We start from the raw sequence: 21,371 nt of genomic DNA, 5'->3' as shown, positions 1-21,371 counted from the left end.
CTGGTTTGTTTTCTTTTACATGGGAACATGTTCTGTTCTCATCATTTTGTCTCTGTATATCTGTACTGTATTAGCCTTTTTCCCCAGCTCTGTTCTTTTCTGTGTTTTTAATCATGAATTTGAAGGAATCCCCCTTCCCGGCAGCTTGTTTGAATTTTTCTGTCGATGTAATTATTCTAAATGCAGTGTTGAAGTGTGTGTGTGTAATTGTTTTTTTTGAAGCTCCTGAGATTTTTTGCTTTTACAAATGTCTTTTCAAAAACGTTTTAAAATAAATTTGCTGATTTTATTTTTTACACCTGTGACTGTCTCATTTGTGAGGGGACTCCCTTTTGTAACCTGTATAAACAAATGTTGGTGTTTGTCGCCATCTAGTGGCATCTTGTCTTTACTTTGTTGTATCTGGTTTCATTCCCTTTTTTTAATTAAATGTAAACAATAGTAATGGTATTGTCCTAGTAATGTAACTTTTGTGCCTTATTGAAAGTGACGTGAGGTTTAGATTTCAAACTAGAAGAACTGCATGGTTGCGTTAGTTTGTCTGTCCTTGTCTAGTTAAACTTTTACCACCCTCTGTGTTTAGAAAGAGTCCACTTCCATAGCAACATGCAATGTGTCTGTAATTACACCGAGAGCTGCTGGTTCAGTGTGTCCGTATCAAACCGTGTGACTTGACTCTCTGGCCCTTGGCTTCAGTGTGAGGTGAACTTGTGTGGACTAGTTTCAAAAGGTAAGGGCACGCATAACAAATGCCATTGTATTCATTCTTTTAAACCGATATTGATCTGTTATTCTTTAAAGCGTTGCCACACCTAATTGTTGACAATTATGTTACTTTTTTGTTTTTTAATATACATAATCCCAAACATGAAAGTGTAATGAGGTTAGATTTTATACAAAATTCTGTAAAGTTTTGTTTTTTTTGTTTTTAAACCAGTTACAGTACATGATCTTACAGTCACATTTAAAAAGAAAATGTATGACATCTTACCATGTTATGTCCAAACCTGGTGGTCTTTGATCTGTGGAGATTCAATCGAAAAGCGAGGAAGTGGAAATGTCTTTGCTTGTTCCCAACAGTTAGTTTTTGTGTGCACTCATCTGTTTTCTCTTCCCTCTCAGCCTGGGCCTTTTGTGGCACAATCTCATTTATAAGGCAAAGTGCTTACACCACTAAGATGAAAGGAATGTGATTTTAAAATCAAAGCAATAGAAGAATAGGAGGCAGAAAGAAGGGAACTCCAGAAGAATGCACAGAATGCAACATTATGGACGCCAAATGCCGTAAGAAACAAGCATACGTTTTGGGCGCATTAGTTAAGAAGTAGAGCAAAGAGAATGAGAAGAATGAAGACATGTAACATTACGGATTACAGAGAACAAACTAAATGATCATGATCAAGTGTGGAGCAGTTTTAAAGGGTAAGAGGACAAGTGAGAACAACATCAATTCATTGATATTTTGAACTGATACAAATCTTAACTTTTCTTTTTCTTTGAAGAATTACCAAACCTCACAAATGATAATTTTGTGAGTACAATTCTTTTCTCTCAAATTTCCATTATCATTTTGATAAATTTAATCACAATCTCTTTTTTTTCTTTTACAGGAACACACACTGGCGTCTGATGATGTACTGGATCACTTCTTCAATGATTTCTTAAGCATGCCGGTAAAGTAGTCCTAATGTATGAACATGCACTATTTTCAACACTTTCAAAAACCATCTTTACACTCTTGTGTATTTTCTCAGTGCTTTTCAGAGGCTCTGCTGCACAACCAGGAGACTGGACTATTTGAGGTGGTGAGCGGAGCAGTGGAGACGATCTCCAGAAGAATCCGATCAGTTCTTCAGCACAGCAAAGCACAACTCCTCACTGGTGACCCCTTAATGCTGACCATAACTCCTGTGGACAACCAGTACACAGTCTGTGTAAGAGCTAACTTATTCATGTGAAAATCAAAAGTTTAATGTGGTTAATGTGAAGATGAGCAGAACTCCAAGCTCTAAGCTCCATGGTTCTCAAACTGGTACGAGATCTTCCTCTGGTGGAAAACCTGGAATACTGATCTACTGTAGCCGAGCTGAGGAATGTTGACCAGAGTATGTAGAAAATCAAACAAATAACAAAAATAATAATGACAAAAACAATACTAATTAGTCACCTCATCTCTTGCTCCACCTTAATCTAATTCACTATACCAGTGTGTGAAGTATAAGGAAGTGGAGGATGACGAAAGAGCAATTATCTTATTGTGAATCAATCTAATTAGTGTGAAAAGTCTATAGCTGACTTTGCTCGGTCTATTTACATCACTGTATAGAATTCAATATTTTCTCAGGTGGTTCTTTGTTTAAAAACTTTGAGAACTGAAGGAATCTGTATCTGTGACATTTGCAGTGCTTGGATGTAAAACAAGGAATTGAGTGGATCATGAGGGAAAGATTGCCCTTCTTCCTTAAGAGTGACTGCTACATTGAATACAGGTAATCTTTGGCTTTTGCAGAACAAGTGTTATGTACATTTATTTTACATCTTTGTCTATGTTGTATTCTACCTTTTGTATCTCTTTCAGTGACTTTCTACATTTCCAAACTACTAGCACTTGAACACTGCAGCAACTGTGACACACTTTAAAATAAAAACTATCATATTATGATCATTGCTTTCAAATAATGTTTCTGTTTGTGCGTGTAAACCTCTCTCCGTACTCACTGCCGTCCTATTGTGTGGCTTTAAAGTTGCCCTACTTCTCACATCTCAGTCCAGATCAGGTGACTGACTGCCTCATGCTAACTTGCAGCTCATACATGCAAGTAATGACAGGGGAATTGATTTACAACAGAGTTGGTTCCTGTTTTTTTTCTAGACTCGCCAAGTTGCTGTGTCAGTGGGAGCCAAACCTCGGTGTCCAGAGAACAAAAAGCAGCTCACCCTCCCTGGAGGACAATTCATCAAAACAAGGTACACATACCAGTGAGTTCTCTATTCAAATGTGATGTATGTATACAATTTCAACCTTTAGTGTTTAAAACTGTAACTGCAATCTCAATTGCAGGGGCATAGTTGCCAAAAACTATGGGAATAAGACCCTGTACTTATACCTGCACATACAGTATGCAACTGCCCCATTGTCCGTTTTGTTTATAAACATAAACATTTAACCTATTTCGTTAATTGTAGCGTGTTAACAATATTTTATTTTAACACATTTACAATGTCAACCCTAAATTTTTCTTCCCCTCTGATTTGAGATGTTTTTGAGAGAAGTACCAAGGCCTTTTGGGTCCAGGATTATGTAGTATTTTCGATGCTTAGCAGTAGTAGTAGCTGCTCTCTGCTCACTCTCCTGGCACCGCATGTGTTGAAGTGCCACTAGCTGCATTATGAGAAGGGTGTGCACCAAACCAAAAACACTTTGCAGTACATAAATGAACATTTATTTTGCTAATATTCTGGATGCACCATGCAATATTTCGATTTAACATGATTCCTTAATCTCTATAGTGAATGATGAATTTTGTATTTATGGGCTTATTGAAGAGCAGTCTTGAAGCTAATGTTTACCATTTTGACTTTTCCTTTCTGTCAAAGGGAAGACGACGAAGCACAATATTACATATTTGCTCTCTGACCCAAAAGAACATACAAAACACAGGAAGTCGTCCAGATGTATCTCCAGCTGCTCTGAGGCAGACGACTCGCATTCCTTTTCCTCTCTGTCTCTGCCATGTTCCTCCTTTTCCAACCATAAATGTGATGAAACTCAGGAACTCCAGAGCCCACAAATGGGGTTGCACGTCAGCTTTACAGAGCCACCGGCTGGCAGTTCAGGGATGCATTATCTTGAAGAGTCCACAAGCCAGAGCTGTGATTCCTCTGAACTGCAGCTGGAGAACGTGTCTGACAGAGAGGTTAAACAAATGCTTAACAATGCTCTCGACATAATGGATGATCAGAGCCAGGGAAACATCTCTGAATGTTTCAACAAGCCAGGAGAACAAACTGACTGTACCAGCAAAGAGAAATGGTGTGAATGTAAAGAAGGACTGAAGGGGAACAGAGAGGAAGATCAAGCAGACAAGTGGGGGAGTGGAGTGGAGAAGAAGACAGAATGGGATGAGAACAGAGAGGAGAGGTGTTGGGATACCGACCGAGAAAATGTCTGTGATATTTGTTGCCAAGGTACCTGTTGCCATGACAGTAAACCAGGATTGGATGAGTTCAAGGAGTTTTTACAAGGAACACCAGGAGAAAAGCTGCTTAATCTCTGGATGGACATAGAAAAACTGAAAGCTCTGCAGCATGGAGAACGGAAGAACAGGTGAACAACAATCCCTTTAAACAACTTTTAACAACCATGGTTTGTTGTCAACAACTACAAAAACATAAAACAATCTCATGGAAATTAGAGTTGGAGCTGTGATGTAATGTGGTGTTTTATTTCAGGTATTTGGTCCTGATGAGGTGTCGATACCTGCTGAGTAGCAGTCACAGCAGCCTGAACACAGAGCTGCTCTCCAGACTCGGGCTGATTACCTCCCCCTGCTGGTCAGAAGAGAATCTGCGTTTAGTTCAGCCCTGCCTCACTGAGGCCCTGTTCTACTATTGGTGAATACTTGGCTTCCTACTGTGTCACATATTATGTAGAAATAGAATCTCAAACAAAATGAGGCAATAACTGAGAATGTGTCCTGCATTAGCTGAATATAATACATGTACAGTAATTGCACTAATAATATACACAGACTACTTTAAAGCGAGACAATAAATAAATATTATTTGAAACATCCTCTCTCGTCTTCCCCACAGGGCTCCGCGGTTCTGGAGGTGTCAGGAACTTCTGGGCGACCATGATGACGGGCTGTGGACAGAGTGGTGGAATAGCCCTTCACAGGACCGACGACCTCACAGTGATTCCTTGACCGAATCCCCCTCCCACCCTGACGCCTCCATGCCCCAGTCCACAACGACTGACCCTACACAGGTAGGAGGAGTGGGTGGAACTTCAGCACATTGAATTTGAAATTAAATAAGAATTTGAGTGGGTTTACAGTAATATAGAGAGAACACCATGGGAGGAGGGAGAAACACAGTGAAAACACAGAAAGAACATATAAAAACATCAGACAATTTGGCCACCTGATTTTTGATGAAAAGGGGCTAAAATGTTCTCAAGTCACCTGATCTCAGTTTGACTTGGAGACAACCAGGCAAATGCGGCATCATGGACGGCCCACAGCTGTAAAACACCAACCAACATAAGTCTTTGATCTTCAAGCATTTGTAGCACAGGAGCTCAACGTTCTCAGTTAACTAGAAAAAGTACTTTTCCAGCCAAAAATGCAACTGGTCATAATGAGTCCTCACGCTGCTGCTCTCAATCTGAACTGCACAGAGGAAAGGCAGATGAAATTCCTTACCATTGGTTGCCACAGCAACTCACATAAAGATTAAAGGCAGACGACCACAGTGTGTGTCTCCATTAATTTTGAGTGGGGGGTGCAGAGAAAGTTGAATATTTGAAACATATTGGACAAAGGATGTAGACACAGCTGAAGACCGCAGTCAGCCAAGAACAATAAAGAAAACAATAGTTGTAAATGCAGACTCAGCAGTCCGAGCTAATAATGACTCAAAGCCGTAAACTGTAAAACAACAAAATGACCTCACAATGAGCAGGAACTGTAGGAGGCTGCAGTGAAGCTGTGAGAGAGAATCATCCGTCAACATCTGCAGACACATGTGGGTCAAAGTCTTCAGAAGGATTTTACACATCATGACTTGTTTAACATCATGTGGAACTAATACAGTTTTTTAGTATCATGTGTTTAAATGGTCAGGGTCAAAGGTCTTTTGCAGATGTAACCCCAGTCAAATTAAACCTACAGCTCTTTATTTTAATGCTGTAAACTGTCCTGTTGTTGACTGTGCTCTATGCCATCAGATACTGGAAGAGAGGAGACTGGAGAATATGTTACAGGCTCTCTGTGTGGACTCACGTGCCGGCTCCTACTTCACACACTTCTGTGAACAATCGCAAAACCAGGTACAACAACAACAACATCGGCATGGTCGAGATATATTTTGAAATCACAATGTGTAGTGATACAGATACAACAGATGGGAGTCACTGTTTGATGGTTTGTCCTGCCACAGCTGTGGGAGAATGCAGTTTACTTCTGGACTGACCTGCAGCACTACCATGAACTTTTCTATCAGGATGGTCTGGACCCCTACAGAGTACGGAGAGAGGCCCAGGTCAGTACACACACACAGTATACACACAGTATACACACAGTATACACACATTGCTGATTCAAACGTTAAGGTCATGTAATGAGGTGATGTTTTACACTGTCACCAGCCTTGCAACCTGTAAGCACAAGCAATAAAACATGTAAATAAAAGTATTTTACCGGTTTTATAAATGTCTATTTTTTTCCACGACAAATCAAAATATATATTTAAAAAATCTTTATGTGTTTTCTGTTTTGAGTGTGTTTGCTATGACGTCGTCGCCACTCGAGAGCGGAGTCCGGGCTACTCCTTTTTATAATAACGTCATGTTTATTTAGCCAAAAATAATCAAAGTGCATTACTTCAGATGATAAACTGTGCGTGATTTAATGATATTTTAAAGTTTCTTGAAGTCTCGCTGAAGCCAACTGAACAATGTCAAACTAATTTTAGGCAATAAAAAAGAGGTATAGTCATGTGAAATCATGTTTTTGTGGAAAATAAGTTATTGCCAATTTAAAACTCAGATTATGATGATGAATACCAAGGAAAACAATATCCAGAGGTTTTTTTTTTTTTTTTTTTTTAAAGGCAAATGTTAGAAAAGAAACCTGGAAATATCATGATGATGGTAACCCAACAAAAACCCTTTTTGTTACCCTCCTTTTTGCACCCGCGCTCCTACACACCTGCCTTTTTACTACACCACTCCTATTCTCCCCACTGATTCTTTCTACCCTCTTTACCCCTCACTAAGCAAAAAGATTTAAACCCCATAAAAACAAGTGAGTCAGATCCACCCCCCTCCCCCAGGGTTTGAGCCAATGTAGTCAGCCAGAACCGCTCAGTCTGGTTACAGCTGGACCAGGAGAGGAAAACAGAGTGGTATGGTCCAGAATACCTCACAGCACAAAATCTATTTTCCTTCAGTTAACCTTTGTTTTGCCAGAGGAATGATACTGACATGATCTTTCCACGGCGCTGTAGCCAACGGGGTTAAAGACCGATGTTTATGTGGTGTGATGGCAGCAGTGGTGAGCAATGAGTGAATGCTGAGAATGATCGCACTGAACAATGGTGATGTTGAAGGTGACTGTGGTTGTGAGAGCAAATGTCTCTGAGGTCCTGACATTCCTTTCCTCTCCTCTCCAGCTCCTATACTCCACATATATGTCCACTTCTGCCAAGAGGAGTGTGGGCGTGGACGAGGAGATCAGACAGGAGGTTCACGAGCGACTGATACCTGCTTATGAGGAGCTGTTTGACAAAGCTGAGGAGCACATATTGGACATTCTGCTGCAGCCGTGGATGCTGTTGGTCAGCAGGGACAAAGAGTCCTTCCAGCAGGTGATCACGGCACAGCCACAGCCACAGCTTTGTTCACCTCCATTCTGTTTAGCAACATCACCTATAAGAATGTGAAGGCCGCAAGATTTGTAATTCGGCCCTCACCATTCACCGACATTATCTACAACCAGGCACCAATTAGATCAGTGTTTCTCAATCCCACTGCCCTGCATGTTTTATGTGATCGTATGCCAGGTATAAAACATACATACATTAAACATTTTGGTGAGCTACAGTCGACCATAGACACACTAGGTTACGAGAACACAGACTGAGTTTATTAACAGCCTGAGGAGTCTTTCAGTGCTGGCAGATTTGCTTGTCAATGAGTTTCAACTGTCAGCTAAATGACTGCAATGTGTTGATCTCTCTAATAAATGTTGGGATGGTGTTCCACTCACATGAAGCTCTGACAGAAAAACACTGATTGACTAAAAACGCAGGAACATTTCAGTCTCCTCACAGCTCCTCCCCGAGGATATGGGTTTGTTCGTACGCTCACAAAATCCTTCAGAGGGCTGGATATTGTATGATTTTGTCGACAATAATTATTTTTTTAATAAGTTGATGTAACATCAAAATAATCTTGGAGACTGCAGCTCTAACTGGCTTTGTGTCTGTGCAGGTGCGTATGCATGAGCGGGTGCACACGGTGGACAGTCAGGAGTACAGGGAGCTGCAGAGTATGCTGGAGGAATCAGAGCGTCTTAAACGGGTCAGTCAGTTATACGTCAATATAAATGTGTCTTTGTGGCTGTTGGTGGCAACAATGATAGTCTGGTGGGCCTGGACTTCAAGCTGGATCACCAGAAAAATGAATGATGCTGAACTGTTGCTCTTATTCTGAAAGGTTAACATGGAATTATTGATCAATCAACACCAAGAAACATCTTACCTACTGTGCCTTTTTAATTACTTGACAGGAATAATATCCAGTTTATGACTTGTATATGAGGCCGTATCTGCCATGTTGGGATGTAGACAAATCAGTTGACAGTTTTAAGTCCCACCAGATGTATTTTTTTTTGTTGACTCTGTTCTCTTGTGTCACAACAGTGCAATTCTTCTGCTGTTACTGCCAACTACTCGGACGACTTGTCCGACTCGTGGTCCAAAGTACCTCCAAATTACCAAGGTTATGGTCTGGCTTCCTTGCTTCGTCACCGCCATGAGATCGGGCACTTCATGACGTTCCTCGGAGATCAAGACGCCAGGTGAGACTGTGAGACACACACTTACACAGACTTACGGCATGTCTCCAGACCAACACGTACGCTAAATATTTAACATATAAAAGTGTAGTGCGTAACTTGTAAATGGAAGCAAATGCATTAAAACTATTGTCAAATGAGTTCACACGGTGCTGATTATCAACTCCATATGACACACTCTGTGTTTCTTTCATCTCGTGTTGCCCGGCGACACTGCTGCACACCGGAAGTGATTTGTTTTATCAAGTCTAAGAATAATATAGTGAGTGGCCGCCAGGGGGCGACTCTGCTGGTTTCCAAAGGCACTTCATTTGAATGGAAATCTGTGAGCCTTTCACTTGATTTTTAACGTCAGTAAACATTTTCCTGAGGAGATAATGGTCTCAATCGCTAAGTTTCAATAGAACATTATGTCAGTTTTTTTTAAATTGTGCTCCCATTTAGAGGAAAACAGACACACATGAGAGAACACCAATGAGACCTCAAAATTTCATCATCAAATCTCAACTCCTGAGGCTTCAAATTGGCATTTCAGATTACTTCTGGTCTTCGTGTCTGTTTGCAAAGACCAAACAAAGACAGAATATGAACAGCAACAAAAATCAACCAAAGTGTGAAAAAAATAAATGTACACACACCATAAATGGTTAACTTAACTGGAAGTAACATTAGGTTTCTGCACAGTATTCACCTGGCATGTTGGCTGGACCTGGAGCGGTACAAGAGCTCTCGTCCGAAGGACAAGACTGTCAATCAAGAGAGGTCGTCCCAAATCACAGCAAAATTCCTCAACAGGAAGTACTTCTTTGGCCCTGAAAGCCCTGCCTCAACAGAACAACAGGACGAGGTACTGTATGTGAGCGATACAATTTAAAAACACAAGACGTTCAGTTTCCCTTTTAGTGGAAAAGATAAATACACTGCATTGAAGTGAAGGAGAGATTTGTTGTCGTTGGTCTTTTGAGGCAGTTTGCATCTGCAATGTTTCATTATTGCTCTCTGCTCTTCTACTCTCTTCTCTTCGAGTGTCAAGTTGCATTTCCAGAGACAGAGTGGGAAGGACACATGGTACCAATGACATGACAGTCCTTTAGATGTGATTTGAGCTCCAGCTGAGTCTCAACAATCACATGTGATGAACAGAGGTCACACAGTTTCCCAACTCTGGCCCCCTGCTTGCTCCATGCTGACAGTTCTGACAGCAGGCTGTCGCTGGAGGACGGGGGAGATGAGAAGACATGGTTAGAATTAAAATAAAAGGGGGGATTGATTTTAGATGGAGGGAGAATGGGGGAAGATCAGCTGCAGTAACAGTGACAGTAGGTTTGGAATCTACTGACATTTAGTCTTGAGACTGGGTTTCTTGATTGTAGGGTTACAGTAAGAGGGCACAGTGTGTAAAGTAGACGGGACATGAAACAGTCATTTTAATCTGTCACCACAGATGGCTGCTAACAGCAATTATTAGACAGTAAGTCATTAAAAAAACCACATTTTTTTAAGTGATGAAAACGTTACAAGATGTCAAACAGACACTTCAGATGAAGTCAGGTGCTGCTTCACTGCCACTACAGTATGTTAGAAGGATATATTAGAGATGACAGGAGGATAATATGAGGTTGCCATGGAGACTTTTTATTATTATTATTATTTTTTTTTTTTTTTTTACCTTGGAATGAATTGAAAACCTGTTGTGACTTTTCAAGTCAGGTTGTGTTGAGCTAAAGTTACTCAAGGGTCCAGGGACTGAGTATAAATATAGCTTAACTTGTGTTTAAGAGAGAAGCAGTCAGCTCTGGCATTTATTATCCTTCTCTCATGAATACCTTGTAAAATGACTGTACCTGTGCAGCTGAATGAGGATTCCAGCTCTGCTGCTGCTGCTTCTGTGTTTTGGCTGCTGCTCTTGCGTCTCAGCGTTGGCTCTCGTCTGCGTGAGCGTGAGTGTAGAGACTGACAGCTTTACTGCTTTGACCCTTCACTCTTTCAATCATTCCATCATCAGTCAGAGATTGGCCTCCTTTCATCTGCCGAGTCTCGCTCCAGTGCCACGACTGCTTTTCATTTTGTGAGGCCTGCGTACGACTGAGTGTGGGCATACATGCAAGCGTGTGTGTGTGTGTGTGCGCAGAATGAAATGAGAGAAAAAATATGAAGTAAAAAGGGGAAAGGAGACCAGAGCGATGTATGAGGATAGAAAGCAGACATTGAAGATGAAGAGAACAGCAGGAATTGGGGAGGAGGGCAGTTTTCTGCCCAGTTTCCCACTGTGGGCAGTTTTTTACTGAGTTTATTCACCAACTCTTATGTCCCTCATGTGGTTTGATAGAAACTGTCGACATGTACGCTCCTCAGCCTTACACACAAATCTGTATCAATTCATGTGAACAAAAATGCAACCATGTGTATCTGCTGAGATGTTGACTGTCCTTGTTTGCTGTCTCTCTCTGTAGATTTTTCATATGGTCGGTGGAATGGACAATCTGAACCCCGAGTGTCTCTCAGACCACGTCATTGCAGAAATCCAGGACATTGTCAAGAATCACCTTGAGTACATATGGCTGCCAAAGTTCCTGTCCACAGCAGAGTTCGTAGAGCGACAGAGACAAAAACCACAGGTAGACAAAAAACTCAGTTTTAACACTATCATAGTTTATGACAAACAGTTACCCAACAGCTCCAGTCATGGATGGTTTGTCTGTTAATATGTGATGTGATGTGATGTGATAGATAATCAGTTGTTTCTCTTCTTAAATTTGAATATTTTCGTACAAGGTCAACTTTTCCTGAAACTTTACAGACTCGATAAACCGAGAAAATAATAGACAAATGAATCAATTATGAAAATAATCGTTAGTTGCAGCCCTACATTTGATTACTAGATAATCTGGTTACAGAGACAACACTCTCACTGGATCAGATACTGTAGAAAGGAAAACATAAAATATGATAGGGTCTTAAAGTACGGGGCAGTTTATTTCTTCTTTATAGGAGCAGAATATTTGGTTTTTGGTGTAAATGCATGAGCACACATGTGATCTTAACTTGGTTGTTAAAATGACCAGAGAAAATGACTGATATCAGTACTGGTAGAGTCTACAGTGTGATATTGAGCCATTGCTAGTGGTTACCTCCACTTAAGGTTATGTTTATGTCTGTACAAAAAAACCCAGATTATGTTCTTTTTTTGTTAATCCACACTGATGTAAACTGACAAATGGCTGAAAATGTAACAACGTAGAAGAACTTCCGTCACAGTGCTAAACTGTAGTTACAGTAAATGCTGCTGTTCGCATTAATGCCACTGTGTGTATTGACCCTGAGAGTGGACAGAGATAAGAAGTCAGACACACATTAGCCGCAGCTCTGCTATGTGAGAAACCACTGGACACTGCCTCTCTCTCAGGTTCCCTCCTCAAGTGTCAGCACATTCTGCTGCTCTGTTTTCACCTTGGCCATAATTTTGTTCTTGTCATTAAGAAATGAGAGGTAGACGCAGTTTAGCATTACACTCTGCATGATGAGCTGAGTGGAAAAGGTGGTGAAGAGGAGGACAGAGGAGGTTGAGACGGGGCGATAAACATGACACCGGAGAGCTAAAGAGAGTGGAGGAGTGAGATCACAGGTTAAGGGTAAAAAAGCAGAGGGAGCTTCAGTTACTGTCAGTTTGTCTAGAATAGAGAGAGGTTTTCAGTGTCTGTCTTAATCTGACTTTTGTGTGTGTGTGTTTCTGTGTGTGGCAGCTCCGATCATCATCAGGCAAGCGCTCTCAGTACGTCCCCCGTCGAAGCAGGAGGAGGAGAAAACCCTGGAAGGTAAGGAGAAATCCTCACAGGGAAGCTGGATATTGTGAAAGGAGATAAATAAGGCATTTCCTGCGTTGAAAGCATGTGTGATTTAGTTCATGACTTGGCTTCATGCACTGGCTTTGTCAAATACCAATTTTGGCCGTGTGGTTGGTTTTCCCAAATTGGATCCAGGATAAATAAGATTAAAGCATCAGCATTACGAACCTTCGTCTCACAGTCTTTGGAGTGCTCTCCACGCAGCTCTGCAGCCCCTCAGCTGCTACAGTACATGTTAGATATTAAACATGAGCATTTCTCATGATTACAGGAAGGAGTTTTCCACTCTCATCTTTACCATTATTATCTCATCATTGGCAGAGAGCAGATTTTCTGTATACATGACTTTTCTTTGAGCTAAGACTGTAGGTCACAGATCACAGATCTGCGGATGTCCAGCCTCACTTTTCTTTCAATGTTTTTTCTCATTTTTGTATAAGTATCAGCATCACGTGTGTTGTGTATCTGTCTTTGGAGAGGAAGGATTCTGTCAAGCGGTCCTTGAATTAATAGAGAGATTCATTGAAGAAGGCAATCATTAAGTCCTTATAAACTTCTTGCCATGTCTTCTGGCTCACAGCGTCCTCTTTGTTGTCCTCCTGCAGGTCGACAGCTGGATGAGTTCCTCCAAAGAGATTCTCCAGTTCCGACAGTTCTTACTCAACCCTGTCACTTGCACACAGTTCCAGCACTACGTGTCCCTGAAGGGAGACTTCCTGGAAAATGACCTGCTCTTTTGGTTGGAGGTCCAGAGATATAAAGTAAGACATTGCAGTTGGTTTGGATCTTTTTAACAAGTTATTTCAGGAGCAGTGGAGACACAAATCACATACTGTACCTTTTTTTTAATGTATTCTGTGACCTCTCCTCCTGCATGAAGGACCTCTCTCATTCTCACAGTGAAGAAGCCACCATCCAGCAGAAGATCACCACCATCATCAACTGTTTCATCAACTCATCCATGAACCCCAAGCTGCGCATAGACGTTGGTCCTGAACAGGCCCAGTACATACTGGAGAAACGCCATGAGATCGGCCCTTACATCTTCAGAGAAGCACAGGTTGTGTGTGTGTGTGTGTGTGTGTGTGTGTGTGTGTTCTCTTGTATTTGTTACTTCTTTGCGATCTTCTCTGGCATAAACACTGACCTTGTCAGGACCAGTAGACCTCATGGAGACCAAAACCTGTTCCTAATGACGCAGAAACTGATTTCTGAGGAACTGGTCACTTCAACTCAGAGTGGGAGTGAAGTATTGTTTTTCGTGGCTCTGTGTCTGTTTGTCCGTCCGTCTGTGTTTCCACACTTGCACTTGCCACTATGACCAGCAGAGGGCACCAGAGGCTTGTTGAATGGTGAAGTCTTACCTTATTAAGTTTTGGGCTAAGAGGAATTTTGTGCTGTGTTCTCCCGCAGCTGTCAGTGTTCAATGAACTACTCAAGTTTTGGCCCAAATTTCAAGAGTTGAGCAAAACTGTCCGAGAGGAGCAGCTCCTTCCTCTACTGCAGGCGAAGCGGGCCAAACACAAAAACAGACTGCGCCGACAAAGGAGGAAAGAGGAGGAGGAGGAACAGGAGGAGGAAGAGGAGGAGAGGAGGAGAAAAGCCAATGTGAGGACAACGCAGTGGTTACACAGTTGAAATGTGTTGTGCGTAAACTCGGTGTAACCTGACGTCTTTTGTGCAGGAAGAGTGGGAGAAACAAGAATCTGACAACTCAAGTGAGTCGGATGCAGAGGAAGCAAAAAGTGACTGGAAGACGTGGAGCAAACAGCTGATGGCGCCCAAACAGCCGGTGAGGAGCATGCTGGATATTCTTCCTGTTAATGTAATGTGTGAAGGAAGCCTACACCTGTTTAAAAGCACAAAATACAAACTTAAGAAAGAGGACAGTGATAAAGATGACGGCATCAAGTCCAAACACGGCCTCGTCATTTCACTGTCCTCGGAGTCTTCTAATCATGTTACATTTGACTACATTTGTGACCATTTTTCCTCAGCTTTCGTGGTCCTACTCCAAGTATGTGGCAGCTCTGAAGCAAGAGGAGGTGCAGCTGAGTAAAACTCCACCAGAAACCTCTTTCTCCACAATCTCAGGTAGGCACACTGAAATTCCCAGTACTTTTCTGTGTCTCTGTGCTGAGTAAGTAGTTAACTGAGGAAACACCAAAATGACACTAGTGCTGTTCCCACACTAAAATTCGAGCAAACTTTCCACGTCTGTGATATTACTCGATAGTTGAAGCCAAAGCATTTTTAAAATGGACCCCCATCCCCTTCACATTTTAGACCTCATTATGTGCACCTCTAGCCAAAGCAGCCACTTCAGCCTGTCCATTAAGTGTCAATGTTCTGTGCAGAAGTTAGTCAGAATCCACACTGTGTGGACATGTAAATGAGGCGTGGTGCTAGCGCAGGGCTTAGTTCCAGTCTGTGATAAATGAGGACGATGGGTAATGAAGCGTAGTGCAAATAGTGTTTTAATGGGGAAGGTACGGAGGAGAAATGGTGGTAGGAAACACAGATGGAGGTCATAAGTGTTCCATAGTGAAGGCCTATAAGAAGCACATGGGGGATTGTTAGTGTTATATCAGCAGAAAGTCAACGAGCACTTTCAGCTCATCATCTCACGTCTTCATGTCTCCCCTCAGACGACTCGTCTTGCTACAGCGCGAGGTCGGCGGAGAGCGATGTCAGGCAGTCACACCGCTCGTCCAGAGCAGACAGTAAACAGTGTAACATGTATAACAGGAGGTGAGCGCTGCGCGTTGGACAGCTTCAATCTGCATCTTGCCTCCGAAAACATACAAGGCCGTCCCAGTTGTTTGCTGCAGGAGGTGCAAGACGTTAGGGTTTCACACGAGGTGAAACCAAAGCGTGAGAGGCCGTTATCGGAGAACAAGTGAAAACTGACCTGCTGGGTTTGTGTTTGTGATGTAAGAATTTTGATTTTTTTTTCAAACCTAGTGGAAAAAACACACCAACTAACTTTTACTTCTGTTTCACAGCTTGTGTGTGTCTGCTTCTACTGAAGTGAAGACAAATGAAACCGACTGTATTAGTTATTCAGGTTTCACGTTGTACACAACAAACGACTTTGACGTTATTATTTTTTATTGTCTTATTAAAACATTTCTTTATTAATATCCATTTATAAACAGTGAAGGCATTATTAGACGTTTTATTTTACATAGGACTCAGTAGTGCAAGTGTAACATGTTGGCAACAATGTAAACTAACAAAGAACATTGTTTAAACAAGTATTGTTACATCATGAATAAAAACATTTTGGTTGACAGCTGGATTCGTTAGTGTCCATCAACTTTTTTTTCTTTATTACTATTGCACTTAACAGTAGCTGTAGGAGAAGGTAAACAGCAGGAGCTTTACAGAGTGAAACATCGCAGATAGAAATGTTCTTTGCTGTGTGCAACACAAATCTAACTTATATATATATATAGAGTTCACTTGTGTGTCTGACTAAAACAGATTTACACTTGTGGCTTTGTGTTGCATTAGTAAAAATATATTTCAAAGGCAATTCATTTAGAAGAATAATGTGGACTTAAAGTTAACTATATATGTATAGATTTTTTATTTTGCATAAATTGTTTTTCTAAAAACACCACTTTGTTTAAGGCTTAGTTGAAGTAGAACCAAATGTCTGATCTTACATGACTGTCAGGTGTCAGTGGAATCCGATGCGCAGGGCTTTATTCTTCACCATGTTGAACTTGCTGACAAACACCTTGGAGAAAGCTGGATCCACCAGGTAGCGGTAAGACTTGGTGACAGAGGGCGGCGGCTCGGCGAGCGTCACTGGCGGCTGCAGCTGGAGACAGGCGGCCGAGGGGGAGAGGAACTGGGAGGCTCTGGTCACGTAATCCACCAGCCGCTGATACTGCTGCTCTGACAGGCGCTCACGAACGCCGTCTCCCTGAGGGAGGACACGCACATGATTACTGCGAGAACTGTGCCTAACTGTGTTAGTTCTGCTGCAGGTGGTGTCCATTCATTCATGTGCAATCAAGGACAACCCGATTGAGTGCTGCATGAAGAAAAAAGGCAAGTAGCCACGGCAACCAAACACGACAGCATCTGATTTAACCTTTGACCCTGACAGTAAAGAGCTGTTTCACTGACAAGAAGATTGTTTGACAGAATAATTCCTGGTGACTGTCTGCAGTCTCTGAACCTTTATTTTTATTGTAATATATAAAATAATATGCAGTGGTTAACAGATGTATTAGACCACAAATAATAAACTGAATTCAACTAAGTTAAGTATTACTTCAACAAGTCCTTATTGGTTGCATTTTCATTGGTTGCTATTGTATGTCTGTGGGTATTTAGACTTGTTGGTTTAGTTAAGATGAAAGTTTATTGTTGCAGGGGTGTGGCCAACACAGCTGAGCAAGATGCAATCAAGCAGCCTCTACGACAGACGAAAACTGACAAAGACAAGTATTAGGAGTCTTGCAGGAGTCGACAAAGGAGGCGCCATACATATTTTTTCCGATATTGTGAGCATAATTTTCCCGTTCCTGTTCACCCTTCTTGCCCACTGTGCGTTTTCTGGGAAGAACTGCATGTCCTCCTTTCAAACGACTTTCTCAGCGACTTTCCTCCTTCTCCACCTACTCACAAAGGTGGTAAACCACATCAACACCTAAGTGTCAGTCTTACCTCTGTGTCACTGGTCACCGTCTGCTGCTGCAGAGTGAGGACGAGCTGACGTTCATGTCCTGGCATCTGTTCACACTCCACCTGCACAAAACACCACATTTAACACTCACTCCACCGTCTGCAGCTGATGTTCATTCTCGATGTGTCTGTTGCAGCAGATAAATATACCTCTGTGATGGGGAAAGCCTGCTGCTGCGTGTCCTCGCTGAGACTGACCACAAACAGCACTTCAGAGGTGAGCAGCAGACAGCCAGCGTGCTCCTGACCCGAGCCACTCACGATGGTCACCTCCAGCGCCATGTGGAGCTCCGGGCGTCCCAGAGACTGAAGCATCTTCCTGTGGTCAGAGAGGGGAGTGGGTTAAGGAGGAAACCTTTGAGAGAATAACAGCCTGATGAACAAAGATGTGAGAAACTATCAAGACACTAAACTTTTTAAGCCCCTGGCCTTGGCTACTCAACTTAGCCCGTTTTTGTCAATTGTTTACACACAAATTCTGGTCCTTGAGACACAATGACCACAACAGGTAACTCATGCACCAACCCCCTCAACCAACTCTGCTAAACTACAAGCACAATTCCTGCTTTACACTCAAATTGCAGTTATTAAACACACTTTTTTCAAAACACTACACACAATTCTCTGCATTTGGCACAATTTTCATTAAGAAAATCTCTTGTTTTCACAAGAAACACACTGTCATTCAAAATTCTAAAGTTAATTTCCCGACTATGCAAACTGACTCATCACATTGGAAAACACCTGTCACACAGGTTTACAATTCGCAATCAGTGCGTGAGCATAAAAGGGTTCTGTTTTGTATGTAGACCACTGTATGTGCAACTTTGTGTTGGTTGCGATGTACACTGTGTACATTGTTTTTGTGGGAAATACATAGGAATAAAATATATTTGTTACTGTGTGTTTGTGTGTTTTGAGTATAAAAACAATCCATCCATTTTCTACCACTTCATCCTCCATCGTCCATCACAGGGCCTATAAAAACAATATTCTAATATATGTTACACAAACCATACCAAAAATACCATTTCGAGAAGAAATAACATTGTTTTGAATCTAAAGTTTCATTTTGCAGGAGAATTGAGGGGTTTTGCCCATTGTGTGTGTGTTTTTTGGATTTGTGTGTAGAGTTGTGAGAGCATGAGGCATGCTTTCAGAAAATGTGTGTAAACAATCGAGAAAAACTGTAATAAGGTAGAGAAGTACAAAGACAAATGTGAAATGTTTCTGTGATTTCTCTCATTACTGAATACTCGAGGTGTGTGTGGTCTGTGTTTAAAATCCTTAACAGAAATATACATGAGGACATTTTTTGATATGCATCCTACAAGGAAACATGACATGGCTTTAACGAGACAAACTGGAGCCATCCTCGCTACAACAATCACACTACAAGCTGTGATGGATAACAGGTCTTTTTATATTCTTCTCCACCTTTGTAATTTTGTAGTGTGTAAATATGGATAAAAAAAAGCACTTAAAACACAATCCAGTGTTAATTATGTGCTCAATTATACACAAAGAGTCTACATAACCTCAGCACACAGATACGTTACCATATGTGTGTGCATACATCCTGTAATTTACATTTTTGCATGTTGCATGGTTCCTATTACACACACAAACATGCAGTGTTCAGTCATGTTTCTCTGACACCATGTTTACTTTGGAGCGCAGGTGCATTGCAGAGCAGATGTTGAAGCAGCACCAGTAGGGACTCTTTGGTTCTGCTCAGTGTTATTGTGCTCAGGCTGCCTGACCCCTCCAGTGTGTGGGCTACCTGCAGTAGTAAAAAATAACTGATGGATGCCTGATGGAAACCAGTACGACTTCAGTGCAGCATGAATCAAACCACGGGGGAGCATTATCTCACCATTCATGTATTTTCTCCCCAAACATTAGCGCAACATACTGCTAACCCATCAGGTAATGACTCCGAAAGAGGAATGTCCTGGAGAAATAATGCATTTAAAAGTTGGCCTTCTTCCTCATCGCATGAGATAGACAACTCTAAACTTCCTCTCAAAGCAAATGTTTGTTAGTTTTGGAAACCAAAACCGTTGTAAAATACCAGAAATACCTTTCCTAAATCTCCTGATGACCCTCGTTTGAAGACACCAACCGCATGTTAGCATTAAGTGTTCCAGTGTGAGAGCAGAGTGGAATCTTTATATCACGCCGATCTGCCGCAGTGCTGGAGCTATTTTACAACGCAGCAACCAGAACTTAAACTTCTACATGGCAAACATGTAACCTCTGTAAACTGAGTCTCTCCAAACCATTACAACATCCAGGGAACGGTGTTTCTCCTCCAACCGATGGCACAGGGAAACATACCTGGACAGACTCACAGTTAAATAACAGGAACAATTTCTCGCCAGCGGCTTTGGCAGAATGCTTATAAAAACCTTTTAACATGGCTCGATGAGAACAAGGAAGGGCAGGCTGGCTACCATGTGTGGGATCAAGGTCAAATATCTTTCCGGGCTTTTCTCTTTTCTTTTTTTTTGGAAAGTGGGTAATAAACTCTTCAAGGTTCTTTCAAACAAGACAGCAGAGATGATGAGGTGGAGCAGCAGAATCTGGAGAAGGTCCAACCAAAGCAAAGGCAAAAACACAATGATGTTTCAGACATTTTATCTGAAGCTCTGAGCGCTTACCAGACGTATTTAAGGTGGCTGTTTGGCGCCTGAGCCGACTTCCCCTCTGCAGGCAGGTAGAGTTGTTTAGGAAGCGTCCACAGTCCTGCTCCATGAAGGATCCCTGTGAGTCACAGTCAGTATCAGTTTAATATTTCATAGGTGTCAACCAACTGGTGCCATTCTAAATTCTGAGACACACAGACTGATTTGCATGAGTGCTCCACTATGGTCTTTACACAGTTATAACAGAGTATGTGTAGCTGTAGCTACATCCACTTATTTCTGACAGGTTGATCTTTTTGTGTTTATGTGTAACAGAATGTGTTTTTGTGTGCTTGTGTTCCTGCTTTCTCCTGAGGCAGAGGGCAAATGCATAAACATGCGGGTGTGTCTTAATTCTTCTTAGAGTCTGTTTCAGATGCATATTACAGTGGCCTGGAAGGAAGTGCAAACCATTAGGACAAAACGTGAAACACTTACAAATCCCAAAACAGATTAGCGAAAAGCACAATTCTGACGGAAAGGGAATGTTTTTTTATTTTTTATAACGTTTTTGACCTTTATTTTAGTAAAAAAAAATGTTTTGGTCCAAAATTGGACAAAAACATCATACTTTACTATGTCGTCCAGAATTTGATATTTATTTATTTATTTATTTTTTTGGTCCAAAATTTGACAAAAACGTCATACTATACTATGTCGTCCAAAATTAGATTTCATTTTCAGCACAAAATATTGGTCCAATATTTGACAAAAAAGTCACACTATACGATGTCTTCCAAAAGTTGACAAAAACATCATACTATACTACAGTTAGGCCCACAAATATTTGGACATCGGCACAGTTCTCTTTATTTTGGCTCTATACACCACTACAATGGATTTGAAATGAAACAAACAAGATGTGCTTTAACTGCACAGTTTCAGCTTTAATTTGAGAGTATTTACATCCAAATCGGTGTAGGAATTACAACACTTTCTATATGTGCCTCCCACTTTTTAGGGGACCAAAAGTAATTGGACAATTGACTGAAAAGCTATTTCATGGACAATTGTGGGCTATTCCCTCATTATTTCATCTTCAATGACACAGGTAAAAGTTCTGGAGTTGATTCCAGGAGTGACATTTGCATTTTGAATCTGTTGCTGTTAACTTTCTATGAGATCGAAGGAGCTGTCACTGTCAGTGAAGCAAGCCATCATTAGGCTGAAAAATCAAAACAAACCCATCAGAGAAATAGCAAAAACATTAGGTGTGGCCAAATCAACTGTTTGGAACATTCTTAAAAAGAAAGAATGCACCAGTGAGCTCAGCAACACCAAAGGACCTAGAAGACCACAGAAAACCACTGTGGTGGACGACAGAATAATTATTTCCC

General features: G+C 41.4%; 2 protein-coding genes across 2 annotated transcripts in view; one reads left to right on the top strand and one right to left on the bottom strand.

The window, feature by feature from the left end:
• Positions 1 to 1,667: 1,667 nt before the first annotated feature.
• On the top strand, positions 1,668 to 14,284 carry rgs22 (regulator of G protein signaling 22; the record flags this gene model as incomplete). The annotated part of the gene is made up of 18 exons (XM_083890454.1): positions 1,668 to 1,673; positions 1,755 to 1,934; positions 2,404 to 2,489; positions 2,873 to 2,967; positions 3,817 to 4,327; positions 4,453 to 4,614; positions 4,816 to 4,990; positions 5,951 to 6,052; positions 6,163 to 6,264; positions 7,396 to 7,590; positions 8,216 to 8,305; positions 8,647 to 8,804; positions 9,486 to 9,648; positions 11,255 to 11,419; positions 12,545 to 12,616; positions 13,252 to 13,407; positions 13,527 to 13,706; positions 14,060 to 14,284. The coding sequence occupies 18 exons, from the start codon at positions 1,668 to 1,670 to the stop codon at positions 14,282 to 14,284; spliced, it is 2,823 nt and encodes a 940-aa protein (XP_083746580.1).
• Positions 14,285 to 16,050: 1,766 nt separating this feature from the next.
• Positions 16,051 to 21,371, bottom strand: part of vps13b (vacuolar protein sorting 13 homolog B) — a 297,430-nt gene continuing 292,109 nt past the window's right edge. The window contains exons 66-69 of the mRNA XM_083910541.1: positions 20,011 to 20,113; positions 17,498 to 17,666; positions 17,330 to 17,410; positions 16,051 to 16,580 (exon numbers count right to left, since the gene is read on the bottom strand). Of these exons, the coding sequence (XP_083766667.1) occupies positions 16,332 to 16,580; positions 17,330 to 17,410; positions 17,498 to 17,666; positions 20,011 to 20,113 (602 nt within the window). The 3' untranslated portion in view covers positions 16,051 to 16,331. The remainder of the gene's footprint in view (positions 16,581 to 17,329; positions 17,411 to 17,497; positions 17,667 to 20,010; positions 20,114 to 21,371) is intronic.

The sequence above is a fragment of the Microchirus variegatus genome (assembly GCF_963457635.1).
Source record: "Microchirus variegatus genome assembly, chromosome: 1".
Classification (NCBI taxonomy): Eukaryota; Metazoa; Chordata; class Actinopteri; order Pleuronectiformes; family Soleidae; genus Microchirus; species Microchirus variegatus.
This window is presented reverse-complemented; position numbering and strand designations above follow the sequence as displayed.